Source organism: Eretmochelys imbricata, chromosome 3 (genome assembly GCF_965152235.1).
Source record: "Eretmochelys imbricata isolate rEreImb1 chromosome 3, rEreImb1.hap1, whole genome shotgun sequence".
Lineage (NCBI taxonomy): Eukaryota > Metazoa > Chordata > Testudines > Cheloniidae > Eretmochelys > Eretmochelys imbricata.
In genome coordinates this window covers 187,134,525-187,149,598 of record NC_135574.1, presented here as the reverse complement: position 1 = coordinate 187,149,598, position 15,074 = coordinate 187,134,525, and the positions used below count along the sequence as shown (strand labels likewise).

General features: G+C 45.4%; 1 protein-coding gene across 1 annotated transcript in view; it reads left to right on the top strand.

Moving 5' to 3' along the window:
• The window catches only part of EFEMP1 (EGF-like fibulin extracellular matrix protein 1), a 90,680-nt gene that overhangs the window by 60,609 nt on the left and 14,997 nt on the right, over window positions 1–15,074 (top strand). Inside the window, exons 5-6 of the mRNA XM_077812020.1 lie at window positions 6,230–6,352; window positions 10,536–10,655. Of these exons, the coding sequence (XP_077668146.1) occupies window positions 6,230–6,352; window positions 10,536–10,655 (243 nt within the window). The remainder of the gene's footprint in view (window positions 1–6,229; window positions 6,353–10,535; window positions 10,656–15,074) is intronic.

The following is a 15,074-nucleotide window of genomic DNA, read 5'->3' as shown; positions in this document are numbered from 1 at the left end:
TGAGTAGCATCATGTAGGTTCTCTCTGCCAGAAGCAGGGGTAGAATCAATGTCTCTGGGGTAGGGATTCTCAAACTTCATTGCACCGCAACCCCTTTTTGACAACAAAAATTACTACATGACCCCAGGAGAGAGGACTGAGGCCGCCCAAGCCCCACCTTGGGCGGGGGAAAGAGGGTGGTCAAAGCTGAAGCCTGAGCTCCACCACAGTGGGCGGGGGCTCCAAAGCCAAAGTCCAAGGACTTCAGCCTTGGGGAGAGGGCCTGCAGCCTGAGTCCCATCACCCAGGGCTGAAGCCAAAACCCAAGCCCCGCCACCAGGGCTGAAGCAGTGGGGGCTTGGACTTTGTCTTCGACCCCAGGTCCCAGCAAGTCTAATGCCAGCCCTGGCGACCCCATTAAAATGGGGTTGTGTCCCACTTTGGGGTCCTGACCCACAGTTTGAGAACTGCTGCTCTAGGGCAGCATTCAGCTGCCTTAACCATGAGAGCCTCCTTTCTCTTCATGCAATACCCTGCCTCATTTGCTACACATTTTCCATCCCTGTTCCTCCTGATCTATGCACACCCCATCCCTGGCCCCACCAAGTCAAAGGACCTCATCGTCAGCCTCCTCCTAGAACTAGCCAAGATGGCCATCCATCACTCCAAGAGGAGGAAGCTGGGCACAACCGTGACTGTGGGGCCTATTTCCTGTACCTTGTCTGCTCACGTCTCCAGGCAGAGTTCCTCTGGGCAGCATCCACAGATTCCTTGGACACTTTAGAGAAGCAGTGGGCGCTGTCCAGGGTTCCCTGCTTGGGGTTCTCCTCTGGATCCGTCATTTTTAAACTCTCACCTCACACCCACTCCTGTTTTTTTCATTCGTTGTCTCAATAACTCATTTGGAGCCTGGGCTTTGTGGTCCCTTCTCCTTATCTGAAGGACAAGCCTTTACTTATGGGCAGGCCTAGACCCACCTGCCCCAGTGGTACAAATAGTACACACTTTCCAGCTTCTGCAAGAAATGAGGCAGGGATTCTACATACAACAGCCTTCTTTTGACACTAACCTGATCATCCCCTGAGCAGATCTATCCTCTGTACGGAATGTGGCCAGGGTTCTGTGAAAAAATAGAATAATAGAATCATAGGACTGGAAGGGACCTCGAGACGTCATCTAGTCCAGTCCCCTGCACTCATGGCAGGACTAAGTATTATCTAGACCATCCCTGACAGGTATTTGTCTAACCTGCTCTTTAAAATCTCCAATGATGGAGATTCCACAACCTCCCTAGGCAATTTATTCCAGCACTTAACCATCCTGACAGTTAGGAAGTTTTTCCTAAAGTCCGACTTAAACCACCCTTGCTTCAATTTAAGCCCATTGCTTCTTCTCCTATCCTCAGAGGTTAATGGGAATAATTTTTCCCCTCCTCCTTGTAAAAACCTTTTATGTACTTGAAAACTGTTATCATGTCCCCTCTCAGTCTTCTCTTCTCCAGACTAAACAAACCCAATTTTTTCAATCTTCCCTCATAGGTCATGTTTTGTAGACCTTTAATCATTTTTGTTACTGTTCTCTGGACTTTTTCCAATTTGTCCACATCTTTCCTGAAATGTGGCACCCAAACTGGACACAATACTCCAGTTGAGGCCATATCAGTAGGGCCACACCAAATTTACGGCCATGAAAAATGTGTCACAGACCGTGAAATCTGGTCTTTAGTGTGCTTTTACACTATACTATACAGGTTTAATGGGGGAGACCAGCGCTTCTTAAATTGGGGTTCCTGACCCAAAAGGCGATTGCAGGTGGGTCACAAGGTTATTTTAGGGGGGTTGAAGTATTGCCACCCTTAGTTCTCTGCTGCCTTCAGAGCTGGGCAGCTGGAGAGTGAGGGCCATTGGCTGGGCACGCAGCTCTGAAGGCAGCACCATACCATGCCACCCTTTACTTCTGCACTGATGCCTTCAGAGCTGGGCTGCCAGACAGTGGCAGCTGCTAACTGAGGGCTCAGCTCTGTAGGCAGCAACATAGAAGTCAGGGTGACAATACCATACCATTGCCACCCTGACTTCTGCACTGCTGCTGGTGGTGGCTCTGCCTTCAGAGCTGAACTCACAGCCAGAAGCCACCGCTCTCCAGCTGCCCAGCTCTGAAGGCAGCGCCGCTATCAGCAGCAATGCAGAAGTAAGGGTAGCAGTACCACAACGCCCCCTACAATAACCTTGTGACCCACCTGCATCTCCCTTTTGGGTTTTGTTCAATATCTTCATTAATGATCTGGAGGATGGCGCGGACTGCACCCTCAGCAAGTTTGCAGATGACACTAAACTGGGAGGAGAGGTAGATATGCTGGAGGGTAGGGATAGGATACAGAGGGACCTAGACAAATTAGAGGATTGGGCCAAAAGAAATCTGATGAGGTTCAACAAGGATAAGTGCACAGTCTGCGCTTAGGAAGAAAGAATCCCATGCACTGCTACAGACTAGGGACCGAGTGGTTAGACAGCAGTTCTGCAGAAAAGGACCTAGCGGTTACAGTGGATGAGAAGCTGGATATGAGTCAACAGAGTGCCCTTGTTGCCAAGAAGGCTAATGGTATTTTGGGATGTATATGTAGGGGCATTGCCAGCAGATCGAGGGACGTGATCATTCCCCTCTATTCGGCATTGGTGAGGCCTCATCTGGAGTACTGTGTCAAGTTTGGCACCCCACAGTACAAGAATGATGTGGAAAAATTGGAAAGAGTCCAGCGGAGGGCAACAAAAATGATTAGGGGGATGGAGCACATGACTTATGAGGAGAGGCTGAGGGGACTGGAATTATTTAGTCTGCAGAAGAGAAGAATGAGGGGGGATTTGATAGCTGCTTTCAACTACCTGAAAGGGGGTTCCAAAGAGGATGGATCTAGCCTGTTGTCAGTGGTAGCAGATGACAGAACAAGGAGTAATGGTCTCAAGTTGCAATGGGGGAGGTTTAGGTTGGCTATTAGGAAAAACTTTTTCACTAGGAGGGTGGTGAAGCAGTGGAACGGGTTACCTAGGGAGGTGGTGGAATCTCTTTCCTTAGAAGTTTTTAAGGTCTGGCTTGACAAAGCCCTGAGTGGGATGATTTAGTTGGGGATTGGTCCTGCTTTGAGCAGGGGGTTGGACTAGATGACCTCCTGAGATACCTTCCAACCCTGATATTCTATGATTCTGTGATATTCTATTCTATGAACCTTGCAACCCTCCCACAACTCCTTTTTGTGTCAGGACGCCTACAATTACAACACTGTATAGTTTCAGATTTAAATAGCTGATATCATGAAGTTTATTATTTTTAAAATCATATGACCGTGAAATTGACCAAAATGGACCTTGAATTTGGTAGGGCCCTAATTATCAGAGCAGAGTAGAGTGGAAAAATTACTTCTCCTGTCTGATCGCAATACTCCTGCTAATACATCCCAGAATGATATTTGCTTTTTTTTTTTTTTGCAACAGTGTTACACTGTTGACTCATATTTAGCTTGTGATCCATTTTGATCCCTTTCTGCAGCACTCTTGCCAAGGCAGTCATTTCCCATTTTGTATGTGTGCAACTGATTGTTCCATCCTAAGTGGAGTCCTTTGCATTTGTCCTTATTGAATTTCATCCTATTTACTGCAGATCATTTCTCCAGATTGTCCAGATCATTTTGAATTTTAATCCTAACTTCCAAAGCACTTTGAATCCTCCCAACTTGGTATCAACCCCAAACTTCATAAGTATGCTCTTGATGCCATGATCTAAACCACTATAATAATGTGTATGTAGAAGGAGGGCAGATTCAGGTGTACGAACAACCTTAATTCTGTCATTTCCTAGCTTTAAGTGCTTTAACTTTGCAAACTTAGTAATGTTCTCTTGATGTCATTTTGTGTGTGTAATTTCCTAACTTAAAAAAAAATTCATTGTGTGGCCTTATAGGGACATTCACACGGTTCATCACCAGGGTTGGAATCTTTAGATGTGCTACACAGACCTCTGCCACTTGAGCTAACAAGTAACTGATAGTAGTAGTTTGTTTAGTCCTGTACATAGACCAGCACTACAGAAGGATGAGACATTTTGCCAATGGATTTGTGATGGGGGACACTCACCGCTCGTGAGTGCCTCCTCTCAGTTGGGTGTGAACCTGCACTCTCTCTCTTTCTGCTCCCGGCACCCCCTGTCAGCTGTTAACCTCGTCAGGTGGGTCTTCAGTGGCCCAGCCCTCCAGCCAGTTCACACACTGTCAATATGTGAACAAACAAGCATGTCCCTTCCGGGGTAACAAAAGTACAACAGGGCCTATCACTATGCCCTTGTTGGTACCTGCAGCACTGTCTCTGGGCTCAGTTCTCAGCACCTTCTGAGCTAGCTTTAAGTCTGTCCCTGCCCTGGTATGGAACAATGTCCCCAGGGCTTTCTCCCTGAAGACTCTTCGCCTTTCGGGTCCTGTGATGTACCCAGCTCTCCAGCCAGGTCACTCCTTCACTTCAGTTGCCTTCCCAGGGTAACAAAGTTCAACAAATGGTTAGCCCACTGCCAGGTCTTCAGCCCCATCCTAGAGCCCTTTAAACTCCAGTCCTGCGCTTGGGCTTCTAAATGAAACTTGTCTCTTTCTCAGGACAAAAAGAGGTCACCAGAATTTTTTGTAACATGCACAGAACAACATATTTTTCACTAGTCTCATTCTTGGAAACAGTTGAAGCATTATAGCTGAAATTTTCCAAAATATGCAACCTACAAAAGATATCCAGCAGTGACAGTTTCATCCCAAATAGTTAATATTTGGCAAAGTTGTAAGCAATTGAAAACAGGTCTTATAATGGGGAGCATCCAGCAACATTAATAAGTGGTGCTACCAGCCCCACATAGAATAAATTCCTATGGAGAAAAAAATTAATACTGGAAATATTTTAAGACACAATCAGTCAGATTTAAGAACTGTTAGAAATCTTTGTTTTGTGACCCAAAGGAATAAGACAGTTGTGATGTTCTGTACCTCGGGGAAACACCCAGCACCCCCATGTTTATCCTAGTAAAATGATTGTGTGGTATCCAATGCAAAGTTTGTCATGTCATGTGTCTTTGGAAGGCTCATGATGCACTGAGCATTGTTGTTCAAGTAATGTTATAGGTTATAATTTCATCTACGTAGTTATGAGGCTGAAAATGTATCCTCATGGCATAAAATAAGCCCAGTGAAAAACTCTCCAAAAGCAGAGAGGCAGTTCAAACCTCATCAGGGCAGGTATGGGACAAATCCAGCCCAGCCTCACAGGAAAAAAGGATGCTGGCCTAGGCAGCAACAAAAGGATTTGTTGGACTCTTGAGTGAGTCACCCCCCCCCCTTCCTTTGGTCAGTTTGGGACCGCAATGAGGTAATGCTCATCTGACTCTGAAGGCAGGAGGGAAAAGTCAAGAGGGAAGAAAGAATATTATAAAAGGGAGAGACTTTGCCATGCTCTTCCTCTCTTTTCCACCTACATCTACAGACACCACACCAAATGACTGAAGCGCTGATCAAAGGGGAGAGCCTGGCTGAAGAGCAACCAGCCAGCCTGTGGTGAGAAGCATCTAAGTTTGTAAGGGCACTGAAAGTGTTAAGATCAGCTTAGAATGCATTTTGCTTTTATTTCATTTGACCAAACCTGACTTGTTATGCTTTGATTCATAGTCACTTAACATTTATCTTTGTAGTAATGAATCTGTTTGTTTATTCTACCTGAAGCAGTGCATTTGGTTTGAAGCATGTCAGAGACTTCCCTTAGGATAACAAGCCTGGTACATATTAATTTTTTTGTTAAATTTACAAACTCATATAAGCTTGCAGCATCCAGTGGGCAAAACTGGGCACTGCAAGATGGAGGTTCCTAGGGTTTTGTCTGAGGTCGGAGGTACTGGCTAGTGTCATTCAGTTGCACAATCCAAGGAGCAACTTACCAGAAGCTGTGCGTGAACAGCCCATGAATGGGGGTTCTCACAGCAGAGCAGGGTAAGGCTGGCTCCCAGAGTCAAGGATTGGAGTGATCTAGCAGATCACCAGTCCAGATAACACCAGAGGGGAATGTCACAACAGTGTTGTGTGTTCTGTAAATAGAATAAACCCTGGCATAAAAATCTTTTGAATGGATTTGAAACTTGCTATCTTCATTTAAAGCATGGTTTGGAAATGGGTAAAAATTTTTAAATTTGAACCAAAGTTTCTGACTAATGTTGTGTTTGCTTTTTTATGAAGATATAGATGAATGTGCAACAGGAACCCATAACTGCAGGGCAGATCAAGTATGCGTTAATTTAAGAGGGTCTTTCAGCTGCCAGTGTCCCTCAGGTTACCAGAAACGAGGGGAACAGTGTGTTGGTAAGTTCTGAACTAGCATAAGCGATGTTCATTGGCTATCGAGGTCCATTTTCAAACTTTATGTGGAATTATAAAGTAACTCCACATAGTTTAGAAACAGGCCTGCCAATGGGGTGGGCAAAGGGGGCAATTGCCCAGGGGCCAGGGTAATTTAAAAGGGCCGGAGGGCCCATTATCCACCACTGTAGCTCAAGGCTCAGAGGTGACACCGGGGGTGGGGGGCAGGAAGGGTTGGTCACCCACTCTCCCCAGACACCTGCTCAGGGCACTCGACCCAGCAGCCAGCCTTGGCTGGGGAGAGAAAGGGGTGGGGCCAGAGCAGGAAGGGAAAAGGAGGGGACAGAGCCTCTCCTCTTCTGGCCACGCTGCCCGGTGCAGCGCAGCAGCTGCCCTGGGGTTCAGCTTCTCCAGTGACAGTGGCCGAGCAAGCCAGAACTCTCCCTGGCATGCTCAGAGTCAGCTCCCATCCCCAGAAGCTAGGCCTGGGCAAGGCAGGGAGCGGCAACAGCGGCAGCCCTCTCCCTGCCCAGGCTCAGCTCCTGGGGACAGGAGCTGACTCTGAGCATGCCAGGGAGGGCAGGGGACACCGGCTCACTTGCCACTATCACCAGAAGCAGAGCCTGAGGGGAGTGGCCTGCTGCTGCCGCAGCCAGGCACTCTCCCAGGCAGCTGCTGTGCTGCACCGTGCAGCATTCGGGAATGGCTCCAGAGCCTGGTGGCCAGAAGAGCAGCTGAACAGCAGGGCTGGCACAGCAGGAGGACAGAGCCCCCCCACCCAGGTAATGTGGGCTGGGGAAAGCGTGGGGGGCGCAGGCTGGGGGCAGGGTGGGGAGGAATAACGTGGGAGGGGTCTTGTGGGGGTGTCACATGTCCTCCCCTTAGCTGGTGCCCCTCTTTGAGTCCCTCCCACCAGTCATCGCTGTCAGGGCTCCTAGGCACACGCAGGATGGTCCCAGCAGCGGCGCAGGCAGCCAGGTGGGCGCGTAGAAGCCATGGCCATGCCAGAAGAGCGTGCCCAGCAGCACAGCTGGCAGCAGCTTGCTGGGCACCAGCCAGTGCAGGTGGCATCACCACCTAAATGTCAGGCGGACGCATCCGCGCAGGCTGGGGGCCCATTGACTGTTCTGCCCTGGGGCCCAGAATTGCTGTCAGAGGGCCTGTTTAGAAAGATGATGGATGAAAAGTAAATAGTTTCTAAAGGATGTAGCTGCAAACTATTTTAAGCATTTTCAATACTTTTAATTGAATTTAGCTGTTACCATATTTATTACTTGTATGGGGGTAGTGCCCGATTGCCCTCGGCACAATTGTGAGCCAAGTGCAACTCCCATTAATATCAGTGGCAGTCTTTCCATTGACTTTAGTAAGAGTTAGATCCAGCATTATAGGCCTAGGCACTGTGTAGACAAGACACAAGACAACACAGTCCCTGCCTTGAAGAGCTTATACTCAGTGGAAATTTTGGGTCCAGATGTCTTCTCTTTGTGACATATCAGCAACTGTTCTGAATCCCTAAGAGCCAAGAGCAGGGGCTGTAAACTCTGAACTACTCACATAATAATAAGCCCTAATTCATGAAGGAACTGGATTCAAATCTTGACTTCACTGGAAGTTTTGCCTTCACAAGGGTCACAAGATTAGGCCATACATTTGTCACATGTAAGAAAAGTGTGAAATAGTAGAATAAAAGGCATATCATTAGCTGATGTCTAATAGTACCTCTGCAATATACACTGGATCAGACAAGGTGATGGCATAGGTGCTGGAACTAGGGTGCTGGGGATGCTGTCACAACCCCTGGCTTGAAGTCAATGGAAAGATTCTCAATGACTTATATTTGCCAGTTTTCTGTGCAGGACCAGGATGAGTAGTTTGGCATATAGATAGGGGAATCATTTTGACAAGTTGTTGATTCTTATAAAAAAAGTTATGCTTTCACTAGAAGGTATATTCCCATTGTACAGTAACTCCTTTTCATTTCAACAGAATTAGGGTTCAGCTTGTACATAAAGGTCTAATGTAACATTGAAAGTAGAGAACCATCATGATAAATTACTAAAAGTCAAAGTTTTATATGTATGTTTAAATTAAAATATACATATGCTCTCTAGAAGGGAAAGTTTCCCTTCTCCTACTTCCCCCTGTGTGACTTAGGTCAGAGTATAAAACAGCACAAAAACAATGCTACAGTTAAGTACTGTCAGCACTTCATAATAAAACCACTCCTAAGTGAGCCAGAAAAAATCATTTGGGGCAAAACCTTGATAAAGTCTCTTATCCTGGGAGGAAATTATCCTTTAAAGTTTGAACAAAATTGTTCCAGACTTTTTCTGGCTTGAAGGCAGAAAAAGACCCTTTTCTAACTTTAATTTTATTTTTAATTTACTCAAAAAATGTGTCTGGATGAGGTTTTTTTTTATTATTTGATTTAAGGGTTTGATTTTTTTATAAAGTTTGTTCAGATGCAACAAAGATATTTTCTGAAACATGGAGACTGCAGATACAAGGAAACTTTTTTTGGCAACATTCTTTCAAACAGAAAATTTGGTTCTCTGATCAAATCCTGCCTACCTAAGGTTTCCCATAGTCTTTCATAGAATCATGCGCACAAATGGTATAGCCAAGTCCTTCACACTAAACTCACACTGACTTAGGGTCTGAGCTTGCAAATATATACACACAGAGAAGTAACTTTAAGCACAAGCATAGTCTTATGGAACTCAAAAGATTCAATGGAACTACTGTTTCTCTGAAATAAAAGAGCTGTAGTGAGCACCCCCTGTAGTTAAGATTGCCAAACCCTGTTCAATCGAAGCCCTGTTTCCCATCACTCATAACTATCTAAAATTCTCAGCTTTTGGACGTGAGACTACTAAGTTTTTGAAAAAAGGGGTAAAGTCATTTTTGAATATTAAAGTGAAAAAATGAACACTTTCCCCATTGTAAAAAAATACATCTTTAAAAACATATCTACAACAGAAACAGCTGGGGGTAGGAAACTCTAAATTTGGCATGAAAATGAGAACTGCCTTTCACTGTGTTCCAGTGAAAACTGGGATTTATTTGACTGAGTGCTGAGCCTTTTAGAGATCACATTCTCTACATGCATAGGACTTTGCATGGATTTCTTTTGCTAAGCTAAAGAAGATTCTCCTGTGCATGCATGGCCAACTTAGCTATTAGTCATAGAAACTGTTCTGCAGATGCACATGAGCTGAGGCAGAGGCCCATCAGTGCCTGTGGCTTGACCCATGCATAGCTTGCAACGTGCCAAGAGGTCAAGGTAGGGCTGTTGAACACTTTATACAGTTTGTAGGTGGAATACCCGCTCGGCTGCACTTTAGGAATGCTGAAACTGGGAAAGGCAGCATGCTCCACCCCAGAATTATGGCCAGTCTGCAGGGAAAGTTAATACTGCCTGAGACAGCATTGGCTTCAATCATGCAATCTTATTTCCTCCACAGAGTCAGAGAGCACAGCCAGGGGCTGGCAGCCAGTGGCTATAGGGAACTGCTGTACTGTCTTGCCTAGGAAGAGATGGTGGGGAGTGAGGGGAGTCTTCTGAGTAGCTGGCCAAGTCCTGTTGGGGGATGGAGCCCACATTCCCCTGAAATCCCAGCTCTCCACTTCTTTCCCTGCTCACTTCAGAACCCTGTCACTCCCATGGACTGGGGACAGAGAGAGTGCTTGGATTCTGAATTGCTAATGGAGCTACAGAGGTTTAGCATTAAGTTGCTGCTATGTGTACTTTTGTTTAGGAAAGGATCATGAGAGCCACTCTGCTCATCCACTTTATGTCTGGTCAAGATCTGGTCAGGAAGCATGTTCTAAGTTTACAGAACAAATACAGAGATCAATACTACAGTAAGGGTATAATTTAAACACTGAATAAAGGATAATGTTTATGTGTATTGACATCATTGGCTGAGCAAACACACTCAGTGTAAAGCTGATTTTAACGAAACTTAAGGCGTGAAGACAAGAGAAAGAACACAATGCTGCTCCCATTGAAGTAAAGGAGGGAACTTAAGTTGGAGCAGAATTGAGTTGCAAATTAGCTTCTCTCTTTTCATTTAATCAGATCACTTTACACTATTTATTTGGGCACAAGATGGCAACAGTGAACTTTTGTTATTACATTTGAGCTAACATTTTTACTGTTTTGCTCTTGTTATGGTAACAGACATAGATGAATGCAATCTCCCTCCATACTGCCACCATAGATGTGTGAACACTCCAGGTTCCTATTACTGCCAGTGCAACTCTGGGTTCCAGTTAGCAGCCAACAATCACACTTGTGTAGGTAAGCACTTCTCTGTATATCCATATGAACCAGCCCATGTGGTTACAAAAGACAACTACTGACTCATTGCTAGCTTTCATCAGCTCAAGTCACCGGACAGAATACTTTAAAGTATGTCATGCTTTCCTAGGCTTACAGACTCTTGGAACCAATCAAAGTAATAATCTTGAGGAACACAGAATCCTTGGACACAAAAATGGAGACTCACTTTGAAAATGGATTATTTTGTTGGCAGACTGGTTTCTGTGGGCCATGAGTTTGGCAATCTGATCATCAGGGTACTGAACTCATTATTAAATCTTGGGCCTGACTCTCCTCTCAGTTACGCTGGTTTTACACTAGTGCTCCATTGACTTTAATGGAGTTACTTCTGATTTACAGCAGCTTGAGATGAGAATCAGGCAGAACTGGAAACTGGGGAAAGAAATGCCAAATTCTTACAGCTAAGGTTAATTCGCTGCAGCACATGATAAAAGAAAACACGACTTGGCATTTCAAATATGAATCCTTGGGAAATAGTATTAAAAATTAAAATGAGTGATTTGGGGCATGCTGAGGACTAGTGTGATTGTAAATAAAATGCTAAAGGGATCCTTGCAACAACTGAGAAAAGGCAACAAGTGTCCATATTTTAAAAAGGGACCAGTCAGCCTCACTTCAGTCCCCGGCAAAATCATGGAGCAGGTCCTCAAGGAATCCATTTTGAAGCACTTGGAGGAGAGGAAGGTGATCAGGAACAGTCAACATGGATTCACGAAGGGCAAGTCATGCCTGACCAACCAGATTGCCTTCTATGATGAGATAACTGGCTCTGTGGATATGGGGAAAGCAGTGGATGTGATATATCTTGACTTTAGCAAAGCTTTTGATACCGTCTCCCACAGTATTCTTGCTAGCAAGTTAAAAAAGTATGGATTGGATGAATGTACTATAGGGTGGATAGAAAGCTGGCTAGATTGTCGGGCTCAATGGGTAGTGATCAATGACTTCATGTCTAGTTGGCAGCTAGTATCAAGCAGAGTGCCCCAGGAGTCGGTCCTGGGGTCGGTTTTATTCAAGATCTTTATTAATGATCTGGATGATGGGATTAATTGCACCCTCAACAAGTTTGCAGATGACACTAAATTGTGGGGAGAGGTAGATATGATGGAGGGTAGGGATAGGGTCTAGAGTGACCTAGACAAATTGGAGGATTGGGCCAAAAGAAATCTGATGAGGTTCAACAAGGACAAGTGCAGAGTTCTGCACTCGGAAGGAAGAATCCCATGCACCGCTACAGGCTGGGGATCAACTGGCTAAACAGCAGTTCTTCAGAAAAGGACCTGGGGATTTCAGTGGATGAGAAGCTGGATATGAGTCGGCAGTGTGCCCTTGTTACCAAGAAGGCCAACGGTATATTGGGCTGTATTAGTAGGAGCATTGCCAGCAAATCAAGGGAAGTGATTATTCCCCTCTATTCGACACTGGTGAGGCTACACCTGGAGTATTGTGTCCAGTTTTGGTCCCCCCACTACAAAAGGGATGTGGATAAATTGGAGAGAGTACAGCGGAAGACAATGAAAATGATTAGAGGGCTTTGGGCACATGACTTACGAGGAGAAGCTGAGGGAACTGGGGTTATTTAGTCTGCAGAAGAGAAGAGTGAGGGGGGATTTGATAGCAACCTTCAATTACCTACAGGGGGGTTCCAAAAGATGGAGCTCGGCTGTTCTCAGTGGCGGCAGATGACAGAACAAGAAGCAATCGTTTCAAGTTTCAGTGTGGGAGGTCTAGATTGGCTATTAGGAAACACTATTTCCCTAGGAGGGTGGTGAAGCACTGGAATGGGTTACGTAGGGAGGTGGTGGAATCTCCATTCTTAGAGTATTTTAAGGCCCAGCTTGATAAAGCCTTGGCTGGGATGATTTTGTTGGTGTTGGTCCTGCTTTGAGCAGGGGATTGGACTAGATGACCTCCTGAGGTCTCTTCCAACCCTAATATTTTATGATTCTATGAGCCATTAGACCATTACTGAGTTTGATGGAATCTACAGGATTTTTTATTGGAAGACCTAGAGTTAAGAAGAAGAAAGGAGGACATTGGGCTGCAAGCAGATTTGCCTAATGAGGTGCAAGATACTAAAAGAAATAGTCATGTTGAATGTAACTTTTTGGTAGAGGGCTGTTATTTCGAAAGTGAAGCAGATAAAAAAGGTGATTTTCCAGGAGCCAAGAGTAGATTTATTTCCATATGTGGCAAAAACTACTCAGTCACACCAGTGAAGATACATGCAGTCCATGAAAGAATTTATGAAGAAGGGAACTAATGTTTCCATTTCATCCACTGCTATTGTGTGGGTCAAATTAATAAGTAAGTGGGCGGGGGGAGATCTGTTTTCACTGAATATGACTAAGCTAAATGGTTATATGATACATAAAGCTAAATCCTCCCCCACTTTGAGGTTGAAATGAACATCAGGGGAAAACAGATCTTCAGGCCCCAAGAGAGGATGTTGCAGAACTCCTGGCCTCACTGAAATCTATGGAGTTTTTGCCATTGACATGAGTGGAGCTGAGATTTTACTCAGGGTATGATGGATTTGGGAAGGGAATTGGCCATTGAAACGTATGGATGTTGTGACTGGCAGGGAACAAGCCCACCAATCACTGGGCTTCTCCCGGGGTTTCACAGCTGCCACCACTGCTCCAAAGCATTGCCATGCGATATGCCATATACATACATAGACCTTCTCCATGGTGTTGAAATGCCACAGAAGGCAAGCTACTTCTACTTTTACAGTGGTTTAGTTATAATTTCAGATTGTCTTGAGGTGGTATACATCACACAGAGCTGCTATTCCCTCTGGCTGCTTCCTATCCCCTCGCTCCACTCCACTATTGCTGAGTGGAACACGTCCACAGTGCAACGGGAGAGGCAGCTTCCTGGGGTGGCTGTGAAAAGGAAGACACCCTCCACACACTTTCCCATCCCCAAAAAGAAAAGGAGTACTTGTGGCACCTTAGAGACTAACCAATTTATTTGAGCATGAGCTTTCGTGAGCTACAGCTCACTTCATCAGATACATACCGTGGAAACTGCAGCAGACTTTATATATACACAGAGAATATGAAACAATACCTCCTCCCACCCCACTGTCCTGCTGGTAATAGCTTATCTAAAGTAATCGTCAGGTTAGGCCATTTCCAGCACAAATCCAGGTTTTCTCACCCTCCACCCCCCCACACAAATTCACTCTCCTGCTGGTGATAGCCCATCCAAGGTGACAACTCTTTACACAATGTGCATGATAATGAAGTTAGGCCATTTCCTGCACAAATCCAGGTTCTCTCACTCCCTCACCCCCCTCCAAAAACCCACCCCCATACACACACAGACTCACTCTCCTGCTGGTAATAGCTCGTCCAAACTGACCACTCTCCAAGTTTAAATCCAAGTTAAACCAGAACATCTGGAGGGGGGGGGGAGGAAAAAACAAGAGGAAATAGGCTACCTTGCATAATGACTTAGCCACTCCCAGTCTCTATTTAAGCCTAAATTAATAGTATCCAATTTGCAAATGAATTCCAATTCAGCAGTTTCTCGCTGGAGTCTGGATTTGAAGTTTTTTTGTTTTAAGATAGCGACCTTCATGTCTGTGATTGCGTGACCAGAGAGATTGAAGTGTTCTCCGAGTGGTTTATGAATGTTATAATTCTTGACATCTGATTTGTGTCCATTTATTCTTTTACGTAGAGACTGTCCAGTTTGACCAATGTACATGGCAGAGGGGCATTGCTGGCACATGATGGCATAAATCACATTGGTGGATGTGCAGGTGAACGAGCCTCTGATAGTGTGGCTGATGTTATTAGGCCCTGTGATGGTGTCCCCTGAATAGATATGTGGGCACAATTGGCAACGGGCTTTGTTGCAAGGATAAGTTCCTGGGTTAGTGGTTCTGTTGTGTGGTATGTGGTTGTTGGTGAGTATTTGATTCAGATTGGGGGGCTGTCTGTAGGCAAGGACTGGCCTGTCTCCCAAGATTTGTGAGAGTGTTGGGTCATCCTTTAGGATAGGTTGTAGATCCTTAATAATGCGTTGGAGGGGTTTTAGTTGGGGGCTGAAGGTGACGGCTAGTGGCGTTCTGTTATTTTCTTTGTTAGGCCTGTCCTGTAGTAGGTAACTTCTGGGAACTCTTCTGGCTCTATCAATCTGTTTCTTTACTTCCGCAGGTGGGTATTGTAGTTGTAAGAAAGCTTGACAGAGATCTTGTAGGTGTTTGTCTCTGTCTGAGGGGTTGGAGCAAATGCGGTTGTATCGCAGAGCTTGGCTGTAGACGATGGATCGTGTGGTGTGGTCAGGGTGAAAGCTGGAGGCATGCAGGTAGGAATAGCGGTCAGTAGGTTTCCGGTATAGGGTGGTGTTTATGTGACCATTGTT